The 15,612-nt window shown below is 41.8% G+C and overlaps 1 protein-coding gene across 24 annotated transcripts in view; it reads left to right on the top strand.

Annotated features, from left to right (window-relative positions):
- Positions 1–15,612, top strand: part of DTNB (dystrobrevin beta) — a 389,020-nt gene that overhangs the window by 99,040 nt on the left and 274,368 nt on the right. For all 24 annotated transcript variants that reach the window (XR_012157855.1, XR_012157851.1, XR_012157853.1 and 21 more), the window contains one exon: positions 8,573–8,678. Coding sequence is in view for 6 of the 24 variants with exons in the window: in XM_073335462.1 (XP_073191563.1) it covers positions 8,573–8,678 (106 nt within the window). In the remaining 18 variants the exon portion in view is untranslated. The remainder of the gene's footprint in view (positions 1–8,572; positions 8,679–15,612) is intronic.

Below are 15,612 nucleotides of genomic sequence, written 5' to 3'. Positions count from 1 at the left end.
GAACAGCGAACTGCAGCCAGTGGGAGCTGCGGGGCTCCATGACTGTGGACGCTCCAGATAAACAAACCAGCCCAGCCCGCCAGCAGCTTTACCCTGATGGGCTGGGTGCCAAAGGTTGCCAACCCCTGGTCTAGATAATACTAAGTCCTGCTATGAGATGACATAGATGACCTCTCAAAGTCCCTTCCTGTCCTATGATTCTATGCTAATCTTATCTAAACCAATTTCTCATGTAAGCCCTTTCTTGCAGCATTTCAACCAAGGTTGGCTGAGTTCTGTTTTCATGGGTATAACCACACTGCCTGGTTACCTGAGCAAGGGCAGGATAAAACAGGCGTTCTTTTGCTTTTGTCTTATAACCAAAAGTCTGTTGTTTTTGTCCCCAGAGTCAGGTTGACGCCCTGTGTTTTCCTTCCTGGAATGTCTGTTTGTTTAATGTCTTCCCAGTTGACCTGTTTTTCCTGGTAACTTTCACATGTGAATGGGGCCTCCTTTGGTTTGGCTTTGCAATGCCTGATTTATATATGAACTGAGGTTGGTGACTCCACTTCCTTTGTCTGGCAAAACCAGCTTGCCAACCATGCCTGGGCACAGATTCTAAAACACATTTGCAGCACATACATACAGTTTCTTAAATAATACCCACGCATAAGTCATACAGTGATTGAGGGAGGACCAATATGATGTAAGTGTCCTTAGATACCTCATTTGACCCTTTTGGAGTAAATACTATGAAAGTAGTATGCCCTTCCTCCACTGGTGATGTCTGGGCCTGGCTCACTGGGTTCTTGTCCCGCTCTTACAGGCAGGACCCAGGGAAGCCTCATCTACCAAGAAGTGAGGTTTTCTGGTGCTGAGGAATCTGTATCAACTATAGACTTGGTTTCTCAATCACCTGGCGTACTTGGCCAACAGAGGGGTTGGCTTTCCTTTACAGGGGAATTACTACTAGCTAGAGATATTGATTCTTCTTCGAGTGCTGTCCCTGTGGGTGCTCCACTTCACTTCAGATGACGGTGCATCCCGGCGCCGTTGATTGGAGATTTTCGATAACAGTGCCTGGTTGGGCTGCACGTGTGTAGCCGCTGTCTCGTGATCATCGGAGTCTCGGTCAGCGTGCTCATGGCCCGAACTCCTCAGTTCCTTCTCAACCGTCCTCGGCTGAAGACAGAGCTCAGAACAGTATGACATCTTCTCCTCTTCGTATAGTTAAACAGATAGAAATACTTGTTAGATATATTCTCTTCCAGTTTAGTATAGTTAATTAGATAGTTGTTAGTAGTTTTAAAAAACATCTATTTTAGTTTTGTCTCCCTCAGGTACATGAACTTTCAATATTCATGCCAGGCTCCCCTGGTTTTAAGAGATGCGACTCCTGCCACAAGGTGATGCCAAGGTCCGACAGACCTTCTCTGTGCATGAGTTGCCTTGGTGAAGCACACATATCATCTAAGTGCACTCACTGCAACAACTTGAAGGCAAGAGTCTGTCATGACTGGGATCTCCTCCTTAAGATGATCCTTATGGAGAAGTCACTCCACCCAGGATCTGACAAGGATGACCAAAAGTCCTCCACCAAGTGCTCACTCACATAGTCTGAACCAGCAAAGAGCACGGCTCCATCCTCTCTTGAGAAGAGGAAGAGAGCCTTGAGTTCTCCGCAGAGGGAGTCACACAAAAAGAAGTGGTCCCCTGCAAGATCTCTACCATCGGTGCTGACAGCCCCGAGAGTCAGTACATATGACTCTCCCAGCACCTCTGGCACCAGCTGTGCTGCGGAGCCGAAAGCCAAGGAGTCGAGACATAGATCCAGCCATGTTTCCTCCATGGCACCTACCACAACGGCACCGGCAACCGAGACGGCACTGGTCACGCAGCTGCCTCTGGTGCTGATGAAGTCGATGCACAAGTTAAATGGACATCTGTCTACCATAATACTACCCTCAGCACCACTACCTATGGCACCACAGCAATTCCTAACCCAGAAAGACATTACTGTGGCATCAGTTCCACAATCTCCTCTCCTTGGTTACTGTTCCAGTGGTTAATTAGACTCACCATTACAAATTTATGCCTCATTTGTCTCGCTTCAACTCCCAGCCATTGGATTGTGTTATTGTGACAATGTGAACTGCTGAATAGCTGTCTCTCTTCATTTCTCCTTTCTGGGATGCCTTTTACATTGCTTTACTGATGAGCAGCCACTCCTGGCCTGTTAACATACAACCTCCAGCATGCAACGTGCTCCCAGCCACACAGTATTGAGTGCTACTAGCTAGCCATTTATAAATTACACTGCAGAAGAACAGAAGCAGATTCTCGAGTCCCAGACGTCTCCCCAAGAAATGTGCATCTTGTATTGCCCAGCACACTACTGGACAAAACAAGCTCATATAAAGTCTGTTGTTTCATCAATGGAAAATGATATGCACCGTCTTTGTAATCCCAAATGGACTCTCCCAGACATTTTAATCCAAACACACTGTTTAAGATAAAACAAGTTTATTAATTACAGAAAGATAAATTTTAAGTGACTACAAGTAATGAAGCATAAAGTCAGAATTGGTTACCAAGGAAATAAAAAGATAAAACACCAGCTAAATGCCTAACTCAGTGGTTTTCAAACTGGGGTACACATACCCATAGGGGTACGCAAGCTGTCATCATGGGGTATGCAAGAAAAATCCTGTAATGGCGGACAACGCATCATGTTAGCCCTCACAGACCTTTTTTTCCTGTTTTCACAGATATATTAAGACCCTATCTCAGATGGGGGTACGCAGTAGATTACATTATTTGGAAAGGAGTACAGAGCCTAAAAAGTGTGAGGAGAGTGAGGTCAAGCTGGTCAGCTGGTTGCTGAGTGGTCCCTCTTCCCTTTTTAACTTCCCCCTCATTACCGAACAGTGAGTGCAGGTGTAGCAACTCATTAAGCTTTACTGGCTCTGTGTAGGGTTGGTTTTCCCCACCAGATCCTGCTATATCAGGAGTTCTCAAACTGGGGGTCAGGACCCCTCAGGGGGTCACAAGCTGTCAGCCTCCACCCCAAACTCCCTTTTTCCACACCATTTATAAAGGTGTTCAATATATAAAAAAGTGTTTTTAATTTATAAGGGGGGTCGCACTCAGAGGCTTGCTATGTGAAAGGGATCACCAGTACAAAAGTTTGAGAACCACTTCACTATATCAAAGTTTCTTAAAGAACTAAAACATATTTGCCCACCAGTCAGAGGACCCTCTCCTGCCTGGGACCTCAGTATCATCCTCCTGAGATTCATAGACCCTCTTTCTGAATGCTCCTTCAACTACGTCCCTCTGTAAATTGCCTTCCTACTTGCTATTACTTCAACCAAAAGAGGAAATGAGCTTCAGGCACTCATGGCTCAGCGTTCCTGTATAACATTCCATGGAGACAAGGTGGCATATTTATAAAGAGTGAGCTGACCTTTAAAATAAGATGTCATACCTCTACTAATTTTACACCTTAATATCAGTTGTCATAATTTCAAATTTAATCTTAAACAGATTTATTTTTAAAAATACACAAGTATTTGATTTTAAAAAATCTGCATTTAAATAAAGTCCCATTTTTAGTTTTTTAAAAATTATCTATTTTTATCCACCCTGATCCCTTGATCAAAACCAGAAAGTTTGTCTGCCCATAATCACTTGCATGTGCCATCACAGTTCTCCAGTCTGTCTATCTTGAATTGGCAGAGATCATTTGTCTGGGAGCCTGCCCCTGCACTGTCCAGGATCTCTCACCCTTCTACTGTCAGTAATGGTGATCAAACCCTGGGAAACAACTCCTGACTGTCTGCTGAATCTCCACATCTTGGGTGAGGCCATTACCATGGCCTGTTGGGTCTGATAGTTTTGGCAGCAGACAAAATTCACTGTACCCTTCAGTCCTTTCTCATGTCCATCTTTGTTCCATCAAGAGGAGATTTCTGCTTAAAGGCCTACTCTTTCATTCAATTTTCTCTGCAAGAACCCACTTCTAATGAGAAACCTGCAAGTAGCTAGCTGATAACCATGAGTTTGTGGCACTAATCTGTGCATCCTACCTCCAATCCCCCCCAAAAATGCAATTCACTTAGTTACTTCAGCATTATAGTACCATGGCCAGTTACCATAATACTTACTTTTGTCTTTTAATTGTAAGCGCCTCAGGACGGGGACTGAAACGTCCATGTTTGGCAATGCCTAGCCCATTGTGCGTGTTATCAGAAACAGATGTTATCCTGTTCTCTGCATGGATTTAGAAATCCCTGCACTGATGGCTTGACTGTTTGTTTGGATCTCTTGCATCCTGAATAACTGCTGACATGAATTTCAGGCAGTGTTTAATACACGAGGAAGAGGATAGGGCAGGACAGCTGTTAAATCAGGAGCCTTGAAGGACCATTCATTTCCTGAATCTCAGGACAAGCGTCAAGCTATCCAGCACTTTTTTCTTCACCATAAGAAATTATTCAATTGCCAGTCAAAACACTGCCAACAGTAATGTAAAATTATCAGAGAAATTGTTGATTAACTTCTATTTTCTCCAAGTGCCATTCAGCATTGTTGGTATGATGGTTCTTTGTGACTGTAATAGTTCTACACACACACTCACACATTATGTATGGTAAGTGATAAAACCAGAGGTAAAAGATGTGAACTCCTTATGATGCTGGCAGACCAGGTGCCAGCTCATGCAAGGCCCCTAGGCCTCAAATGCACACTGACCAATACATAGCTGGAAACAAGTCTGACTTACTTGTGTGTTAGTATTGTTAAAATAGGTATTAGATTTATAAGAATGTGTTTAGACTTTATGAAATGCTTATAAGTTGCTGCATGCATTAATCTCACTTTTAATATCTGTGTCCCATGTTATAAGGTAATATTTGAGTGTTTGCTCTAAAACTGAAGAAGTGGGTTTTTTACCCACAAAAGCTTATGCCCAAATAAATCTGTTAGCCTTTAAGGTGCCACCGGACTCCTCGTTGTTTTTGCTCTGAAACAGTAAACCACTGGTCAGGAGAGAAGCATTACCACATTTGAAATACTAGTTTTGCGACAGTAGGTGTTACCTCCTGCCCAACAAAAGAAGGCCCATAGACACCAGACAATCATTGTGAAACACCAAAGGACAAAAGATTCCAAAACTCAAAAGGTTCACCCCACACCCATGAAGAGGAGACATGCATTTCGATTAATCCCATCAGCTTGATCTTTGTGGGAAGTGAATAAAAATCCCTAACAAGGAAAAAACTGTATGTTTATGATGCTTGGAATCTGAGGGTCAGGGATTACTAAGCATAAGCAAAAGATCCCCAGTGCTTATCCTGGGTTAGCCCTGAAGGACATAAGCAAGCTCTGTATTACAGAAGCTTCTATTACCCTTTGAAACTTAAGATTGTAACTCATTTGTGTTTGTATGTTTACCTGCTTTAATACTGTAAATAACTGATTTCTTTTTCTTAGTTAATAAATCTTTTTTATAGGATTGGCTGCAAGTGTCTGTCTTGGGAGATCTAAGGTGCAGTTGACCTGGGAATAACCTGAATATTATGGTGATACTATCACAAAGGCAAGCTTACCTGAATGGCAAGATAGTCCAGCGTACCCAAGAGGACTGTCTGGGACTCCCATGTTAAAGCTGTTACAGTGCTTGAGGAGTTCACACTTTATACTTGCTTGGTGAAATCTAAGTATAGAACTCACAAGCAATTTGGGCTTTGTGCCCTGCTTCATCATAGTCTGTCTGAGGTTGGCACTCATGCTCTTGAACCACTCCAGACAGCTTGACACTCCTTATGCACCACAAGGTCTGTTTAGTATATTTAAGGATTTTTCTTGGCCTCACACCAATGCCTTAAAGAAACTAACTTCTCAGTATCTCTGCTTCTCATATTGTATAAAAAAAGAGGTTCATTGTGCATTATCAGTAATAGTCTAATAAGGACTTTTACACTTTTGGGGGGAGACTAGGGGTCTCCAGGCACGTCTTCTCTCCTAAGAAGAATGTGACTGTTCCTGCTGTGATGACTGAGAATGAGTTCTCTTGGGACTCCCTCATGGCAGCAGCAGGCAGCCTGGCTGTTGAAGAGAAGTTCTTCAGCTGCAGGGTAAGAAGATTAGGCACAGGGCATCCTATAGCAACTGAAAGGAGGAGGATCAAGCACTCCTAAAGCCCTGCATTAATGGTGATCAGTACAGGTAATTGTGACTACCCTCTAGTTCCCTGAGACTGGTTGAAAGACTATAATCAAAGAACAATTATCAATGGTTTACTGTCAACCTAAGAGAATATATCTAGTGGGATCCTGCAGGGTTCTGTCTCGGGTCAGGTACTATTCAATATTTTCATTAATGAGTTAGATTATGGACTGGAGAGTATGCCTGTGAAACTTGTGAATGACACCAAACTTTGAAGGACAGGATTAGAACTCAAAACAATCTTGACAAATTGGAGAATTGGTCTGAAATCAACAAGATGAAATCCAATAAAGAGCCATGCAAAGTACTATACTGAGGACGGAAAAATCAAATGCAGAACTACAAAATATATAATAGACGAGTTAGTAATACTATTGAAAAGGATTTGGGGTTATAATGGATCATGAGTTGAATAGGAGTCAACAATGTGATCCAGTTGTGAAAAAGGCTAATCTTCTGGGGGGTATTAACAGGAGTGTCTTATGTGAGATAGAAGAGGTAATTGTCCCACTCTCCTCGGCACTGGCGACATCTCAGCTGGAATACTGTGTCCAGTTCTGTGTGCCACTCTTTAAGAAAGATGTGGACAAATTGGAGCGAGTCCAGAGGTGTCCAACAAAAATGATAAAAGATTTAGAATCCTGACCTGTGAGGAAAGGTTAAAAAAATTGAGTATATTGTCTTCAGAAGAGAAAACTGAGTTAAGGACCTGATAAGTCTTCAGATATGTTAAAAGGTGTTGCAAAGAGGATGGTGATCAGTTGTCCTCATGTCCAGTGAAGGTAGTTACAAGAAGTAATGGGCTTAATCTGTAGCAAGGGAGGTTTAGGTTAGATATTAAGGAAAAACTTCCTAACTATAAGGGTTGTTAAGTACTGGAAAAGGCTTCCAAGGGAGGTTGTGGAATCCCTGTCATTGGAAGTTTATAAGAACAGATGGACAAACACCTGTCAGGGATGATGTAGGCATACTTCATCCTACCTTAGCATAGGGGGCTTGAATAGATGGCCTCTCAATGTCCCTTCCAGCCCTTTCTTTCTATGATTTTGTACTCATTAGGAAGAGAAAGCAGACACATACATCTTCCTCCCCCAACTCCAAAAAGATGTAGGTGAATTGGACGTAGCATTCTTCTCCAAAAAGAGTGCTTCAGTCATGGGGTGGTTGCTGCACTGGAGAATTGTGGGCAGTTTTCTTCCTCCTGGAAAACAGGGCTTTGGCCTTTTTTGCTTCACTGCTGTATGCAGGGCTGCCACCATCTTCTTTAATCTCTGTCATGGTGGCCCTTTGATGCACCACCAATGTATAGGGAGGCAAGAAGAGAGAGGCTGTCTGAACGGTGGTTTTTATCCCACAGATCACCTGCCAGAGTAAGGAATTTGCTTCCCAAAAAGTAGAGGGTGTGGCTGGCCTTCCACAGGTCTTGTTTCCTCCTCTGAAAGTGGAAGAATACTGTTTAAGAAGTTATCTAGTTAAATATTTTTTCCTTGTAGCCATAGTTTCCTTAGCTTTTCTTCCTGACAAATCTCATTGGTATGCATTTTTATCAATATTCTATCAATCATTCTTCCTTCTTTCCTTGCCAATTTGTCTGAGATCATGAGAAGCATGGGTCTAGGTCCGGAGAGACTGTTCTGTGCTTGAAAATTAATTTCACTCATTTCCTTCCCTAAATCTCTTAATTTAAAATCCGTTTCCTTGCCCACTTTTTCAAATTTTAGTACAATTCTGCCTTTACCTATTTGTTCTCATTTCTTCTCTTTCCCTTGTTTGCCATATGGGTAATGCCTAAACACTCCTTTTGATTCCTCCTTTTCTTGTCTTTGTACTTTTTTCAGTATTGTACCATGTGCTTGGAACATCCTCCCTTAGTTCACTAAACAATCTTCCCTCTTTGAATTTGAATCCCTCTTTTAAAGCGCTTTTTTGTAAACCCTTTCAGTGTAACTCGCAAAGTACTAACTACATACTCACCCCCTTTGAATTTACCTTTGTGTTCTGTATTTATTGATAAATTGTGTGTGTGGTATGTACTATCTTGTTTGTGATGTACTGTCAATTAAGATTGAAAATTCCTTGGGGAGGAAGAGTGATTGTATCTGTCCTTTACAATATGTAATACAGTGTTGGTACTCAGTAAATTTCATACTAAAGAAACCATAGGATGGAGTCAAGTATCAGGCCGTGTTAGTCTGTAGCCACAAAAACAACAGGGAGTCCAGTGGCACCTTAAAGACTAACAGATATATTTGAGCATAAGCTTTCGTGGGTAAAAACCTCACTTCTTCAGATGTATAGGATGGAGATAATTACAAAGAATGCAGTTCTCTTTTGAAAGTGAGTCATGTTTTTGTTTCTTTTACAGAAAAAGATAATGCTAAATATGTTTTTAGACACATTGATGATTGATCCACCCCCTCAGTGCCTTGTGTGGCTACCTCTCATGCACAGACTTGCACATGTTGAAAATGGTAAGTTAGATATTTATTACGTCTGAAATTTCTGTTCAGAAAAGTGTATATATGATCTTTTCCAGACATTGGATCTTAGTGTTTGCTTTCTCTAATTGTTCCCACTGTATGGTGTTAGTCCCCGAGCAGTCAGGGACTAATTCTCAGAGGAGCTAAACACCCACAGATCCCACTGACTTCAGTGTGAATTGTAGTTGCTCATCCTTTCTGAAAATGAGACCCTATAACTACACAGAAAATTAAGCAATAATCTAGAACAATCCTATTATTTTAAACTTTTCTTTTTAATTTTTAACATAATTCACAACACAGGATTTAAAATAAAAAATATAACCTGCAGAAAAAAACATTTCTGCTAATGAACAAGCTCAGTCGACAACTTTTAAAGGATTTTCATTTACGCCGCACTTTAACAAGTATTATCAATTAATGATATGGAAGATTTCTGGGTGCCAATTCAGGTGTCCTTGATGAGTGTCTCATGAGTGCACCAGTCACTTTCTGCCTCCTACTGTGAACAACACCTCTCTCTATCCACATCCAGTGCTTTTCTTAGCTACAAGTTCCCAGTTATACCTACACAAGAAGGTATTTCTCTGAGAAGTGATTAGGCTTTGAAAAACTGGAGAAGGCTAAAAGGACAACAAAAATACTTCTTGTGTTGAGGCACTGCATGCAACCTGGTCTTTGATTGCCATGCTAGATATGTCAGCACATTCTGTGAGGCATAACATCCTCCAGTCTCGGAGATCACAATTTCCACTTTTGAGACAGTCATCTTCTGTGGACTCAGTGGTTCACCAAGGACTTAACCCAAACCCTTCTTTTTTTGTGGGGGGGGCAGAATCTTGGGTAATCAATTTCTCCCTCATCTTTTCTTGTTGCTTCCTAGGTATGATCAAATCTTCCCAATTTTTCCTCAACATATTAAAAACCATATCACTTTGCCTGTCTCAGCAGCTAGACTGCTTGTCCCCACCCCAATAACTTTTTGCCTTGATTACTAAGTTGTCGTCCACTAAAGTCTTCCTGAAACCCATATCTGTCGTACTCTAGTCTTTCCAAAATCCTGCAGCTAAAATTATCTTCCATGCCTGTCAAATGGACCACATCATCCCCTTCTCTGAATGTTTCCAGTGGATGTGCCTTGTTCACAATATCAAATTCGAACTTCTTAGTGTGTCATTCAAGACCCTGCAGACTCTGCCCTTGTCTATGTCTCAACTCTTCTCTTATTTTACATTACCCCACCCACTCTGCTTTACCAAGAATGCCAGCCTCGATGCCCTATTTGTTTTTCTCCCTCTCCCAACTTTGTGCCTTTCTCTGTGCTTTTCTCTATTCATAAAATCATTGACTTCTCACAATATGTGTGTGTATGTAATAAATAGATGCGCACACACATTTAATGGAATAAGTAACCATGAGATATGTCATTCACCTGTTGTAAAAGCACCTAAAGGTGCTTGTAGCACCTAGAGGCCCCCACCAAGTCAGGGCCCAATTGTTCTAGACACTATACAGAAGTCCTTCCCCAAAAATCTGATGATCTTTTTCTAAGACAAGATATCACAGATGGGTGAAATAAATGGGGGAGTAGTGAATGATGACAGGGCAATAGTATTACAAGCATATTTTAACCAGACTATAGATGTGTGCACACCCAATTCATTCAACTCATTCTTATTTAACCTAATAAACTTACCAAAGTCCTGTGGTGACTGGGCCAGACAGAGGATGCTGCTGGCCGTCCTTATTTACAACTTCACACAGGTGGCCTTAGGGTGATGGTCATTCTCCATAGATCAGGGTAGATAAGGAGTTCTTATCCACCTTAGGTGATAGAGTAGGCCTTTTTTAGGCACAGCATTCCTCTCCCCAATCTGGGAAAAGGGAACTGAAAAGGAATCCTAAACACAGCCTGCCATTTCTGTACCTACTACTCCTGGCTGATCATTCAACTCAGTGGTCAAAATAAAACAGAGATTCAGACTGATAATTTGGTTCATGGAATGTCAAAACTCTTCTTGACAATGAGCAAAGACTGGAACGAAGGACAGCTCTTGTTGCCAAAACACTGAAGAGGTATAACATAGACATCACTGCCCTCCAAGACAGTCAGAGGTAGGGTTCGCCATATGGTCCAACATTGCTCACAAGCTTGACTCGCTCCCCAAGAGAGTCAATGACTGACTTATAGTGCTCCACATAGACACCAGTATGCCACCATTATCAGTGACTGCACTGAAAATGACTCATACACTGAGATCAAGGAGGTGTTTTATGAAGATCTCAGCGGGGTCATCAGAGGAGTGCCGAACTCATTGTCCTTGGAGATTTTAGTGCTTGTGTGGGAGCTGACTCAGATACATGGAAGAAGGTACTAGGCCATCACAGCATTGGAAGGTCAAACTCCAATGGCCAACTGCTTCTCCCCAAGTGTACCGAGTTTAATCTCACTATTACCAAAACTGTCTTCCAACAGGCTAAGACAACATGGATGCATCCTAGGTAAAAACAGTAGTGCATGCTGGACTATGTAATTGTACAGTCTGAAGACATTAAAGATGTGTACATCACCTGCTCTTTGAGAGATGCTGAATGCTGGTCAGCCTACTGACTTGTGAGAAGCATCATGTTGCTACACTTCTCACCAAAGCATCCTAGAAGATGCCTCAAACCAGCGAAGAAGATTTTGATAATGGCATAAAGAGTACACTTTTAATGTTTGCAGACGATACCAAGCTGGGAGGGGTTGAAAGTGCTTTGAAGGATAGGATTAAAATTAAAAATGATATGAACAAACAGATGAAATGGTCTGAAGTAAATAGGATGAAATTCAATAAGGACAAATGCAAAGTACGCCACTTAGGAAGGAACAATCAGTTACACACATACAAAATTGGAAATGACTGCCTAGAAAGGAGTACTGCAGAAAGGGATCTGGGGGTCATAATAGATCACTAGCTAAATATGAGTCAACAGGGTAACACTGTTGCAAAAAAATGCAAACATCATAGCAGGAGTGTTATAAGCAAGACATGAGAAGTAATTCTTCCACTCTACTCTGTGCGGATTAGGCCTGAGCTGGAATACTGTGTCCAGTTCTGGGCACCACACTTCAGGAACAATGTGGAAATTGGAGAAAGTCCAGAATCAGGAATCATCTAGTTATTACTTAGTCCTGCCTTGAGTGCAGAGGACTGGATTAGAATAACTATTGAGGTCCATTCCAGTCATACACTTTTATGATTCTATGAACTTGAATGATTCTTGAAACAGTGAATAACCATCTCCATATTCAGAAGTCATAAATGGATCTCTTCACCTCCAGAGAAAGTGTGAAGTAATCAAGCAAAGACTGGAAAGTCATTGTCAGATGATTTCTTCTGGATAACAGTGGATGACTCCAATCCCACTTCTTCCCAGTGTTACCAACGATAGAGAGACAGAACCGTGATTCATATGGCCCTAGCATGGCCAAGACAACACTGGAATACAGAGCTCCTAAAGTTCTCCAAAGAATCTCCTTTTCCACTTGCACTGTCTCCAGATGGACCTCCTGCCTCAGAGGAACAGCCAAATTCTTCATATCAACCCAGGGACACCTTGCCTGTTGGCCTGGATAATAACCTATTGTGATGGTCACTGATCAGGCTTGCTCTGGACAAGGATGAAGTCCACTACGAAGTGCTATCTCCAAAAAAGGAAAAGATTCTCCATGTGGTCCAGTAGCAAGAATCTTACCCTGACTCAAACAGGAATTCATGCAATATCGGACTGTTTAACGTGAAGTTGCAAGGACTCTCACTAACAGCATTAATATACACCTGGCTGCTATCTCAGCCCACTGCCACCCTGTGCAGGACAAAATGGTATTTTCCCATCCAACAATAGCCAGCTTCCTAAAAAGACTTACTAATGTTTTACCCTGAGTAAGAAAACCACCTCCTTCCTGGGATCTAGATTTGGTGCAAACCAAGCTGAAGCGGACTCTGTCTGGACCTTTCAGGAACACTTCCCTAAAACACCATTCTTGTTGGCTATGATCACATCAGCAAGAAGAGTCAGTGAGCTCCAAGCTCTAATGGCCTTAGCCAGTATATTTCCCTCCTAGTTGTTTCCCAGTCATTGTTCTCACCCATGGGAAATATATCTCCACACTTTGGATGCCAAGAATACAAAGCCCATTAAAAAGATTAATAGGCTACTTGTAGCATATAGAGAAAGCTTTTAAAGAGAACCAATCAACACAGAGATATCTAAATGAGTTAAGGCTTGTGTAGAACTTTGTTACAACATAGCTAAGTTACCAGGGCCTACAGGGTTAAGGACCCATTTGAATAGAGCCATTGTAGCTTCTGTGGCATGTCTTAGGCACTTCCTAATACTGAAATCAGCAGAGTAGCAACTTAAAGTTCAGTGCATACTTTCACCAACTGCTTTTCTTTAGACTTAGCATCATACTCCAATGCTTTATTTGTCAGGGTAGTGCTACCATCCATATGTTATTATGAACTCCTCACCCACCTTCCACCCAGGCAGTACTGATCACTAGTTTTCCCCAAGTGGCATACAAAGAGTCCCTTGAAGAAGAGAGAGGTTACTCACTAGTAACTTGTTCTTTAAGAATTGCCTTCATGTATTCACGCTTCCTGTCCTCCTTTGCCTTGGAGTTTTGTGTGTGATTGGCGCACTGCAGTTCAGGAGAACAAACTGATGCATTTGTGGGTAGTGGTGGGATGTATATGTCAGGAGACTGGGTCATAGGCGGTCAGGCCTAATAGTTGGAGTAGGAGTCAGGCCCAGCAGTTGGAGTCTGAAAGCCAGAGCCAGGAGTCAAGAAAGGGCCAGTACCAGGAAACAGAGGTAAAGGTCATAACTAGAGTCAGAGTCTAAATGTCAATGCCAAGGGTCACAACAGAGTCACAGTCAGGAATCAGAGCCAAAGCTCGGAACTGGAGTACCCGGAGTTAGGGAAGGCAGGACCAAGGCTGGTTCTGAGGCAGGAACAAGGCTGGGGCAGGATGGAAACAAGACTGGGTGCAGGGCAGGAGCTGTAGGGGAGCAGAGCAGGAGCAGGGCTTGGTGAGAAAGAAGCACAGGGAGGCAGAGAGTCTGTGGGCATGTGCATTGAACAGTCCGTGAGCCGCTGCTGCTGAGTTTAAGAACTGGTCTGCTAGCTTCCTCAGCCAGTCAGGCAGGGCGGTCCGTCAGGCAGTGTAGCTGGCTCGTTAGGATGTCAGGAGTACTGAGCTGGCACAGCCGCAGGGCTTTACTCCAGACAGTATGTGTACACTCTCATAGTCTTGAAAGTCAATGTCACAAACGGGTATTTGCACACACACCCTCCCTGGGCTTGGCTTTGAAGAAGGTTCTGCAGCTTATCGCCAAGGGGCAGCATATATACATATGTGACTGACTTTTGAAGAACAGTTGCTGGTAAGTAACTTCTCTTTGCCTAGGGTAAACCCTGCTCACTGTGGGTCTGGAATTGCTTAGAGGTGCTGTTACCTCACAGGTTGAGAAATATTTCTTTAGAATAGATTTGTGAAGCTATAAGCTTGGTATTTGTACTTACATTTATGTACATACCTTCCCCAAAGCAGTCTTCACTAGAGTAGTTCTAATTTCAATGCTTGAAAAGTAATCCAATACCTCTCTTTTTGTTGTGGTTATAAGATTGTTATAAAGATCCCATTAAATTGTGGACTAAGCTTATTCACACAAGGAATAGACAATTTTTCTAACCTGTAAATGGTGTTTCTCAGATGAAATGAGCTCAATCCACAGTGACCCATGTTTTGTGGTTTTTTTTGTTTGTTTTGGTTGATTCTCATTCTTTGCTTCTATTATTTTAACTCTGTAATTTTTCATTCTTGGATACTGTTTGTGAGTATCTAGTTAGTGTTTTTTTTCTAGTTCTGGACCCATTCACTGATTGCCAATACTATAAAAAGTCTCTTTTTGATTGCACCTTGTCAGAGTGGAGCACCTTTGTTGGCTAACTTTACCTTCCAATCAGATGCTCATCGTCTTTGTAGTTTGTAAGTATTCTAGTTAAGTAATATGGCAGATACAGCTGGGGTACTTGAGAGAAGCTCGAGGACACCTGGATTGGCACCGAATTGTGTACTTTCCTTGGTTGCCTGTGGTTGTTCTTGTGTGAGATAGACAAAAATCCATTAAGTTGTGGATTGAGTTTATTCCATTGGAGAAATACCACTTACAGGTAAGAGAAATTCTCTTCTCTCACAAGGCATCAGATCAAGTGTTCATAGAATCATAGAATATCAGGGTTGGAAGGGGCCTCAGGAGGTCATCTAGTCCAACCCCCTGCTCAAAGCAGGACCAATCCCCAATTAAATCAAATTAAATTTTTTTAATCAGTAACACTATCCTAAAGACACCTAGGACATCATTTTTGAGAGACATGCTTCAGTTTTTGAGATGTGCAATATAATACTAATATGCCATTCAGTAGGACTTCTAATCCATTTTGTTAGATTTCTGTAGAAATAAGTCCATGGAAGAAAATAGAGTTTTGACTGAAGAAGAAGCCATTGTAAATCCAAGTGGAAGAAATTCCTACATTCTACTTCCCTCCTTACCTCTGTAAAAGAGGAAGAAATGTAGGAAAGCATACCCTAGTAATGTGAAAAGTTATTTTTCTCCTTTTTACACTTGACAGTCCTGTCACCCTAGCTAGGTATTTATATTTTTAGAAAGATTTTAATAGATTGTAAACTCCTTGGAACAGGGATCATGTCTTTATCTGTGCCTATATTGTAGGCACCTAACAAATTAATTGTATATGAACTTCAGCAAATTAACTGACTAACTTGTTTCTTCGGATTTATCTTTAAAAGATGATGCAGACAATAAAATATATCTGACCTGTTCCTTTGCAAAGAAGATTAATTTAGTAGTGATA

The sequence above is a fragment of the Lepidochelys kempii genome, chromosome 3 (genome assembly GCF_965140265.1).
Source record: "Lepidochelys kempii isolate rLepKem1 chromosome 3, rLepKem1.hap2, whole genome shotgun sequence".
Lineage (NCBI taxonomy): Eukaryota > Metazoa > Chordata > Testudines > Cheloniidae > Lepidochelys > Lepidochelys kempii.
Note: the sequence above shows the minus strand (reverse complement) of the source record. Positions and strands in the feature narration are given on the sequence as shown.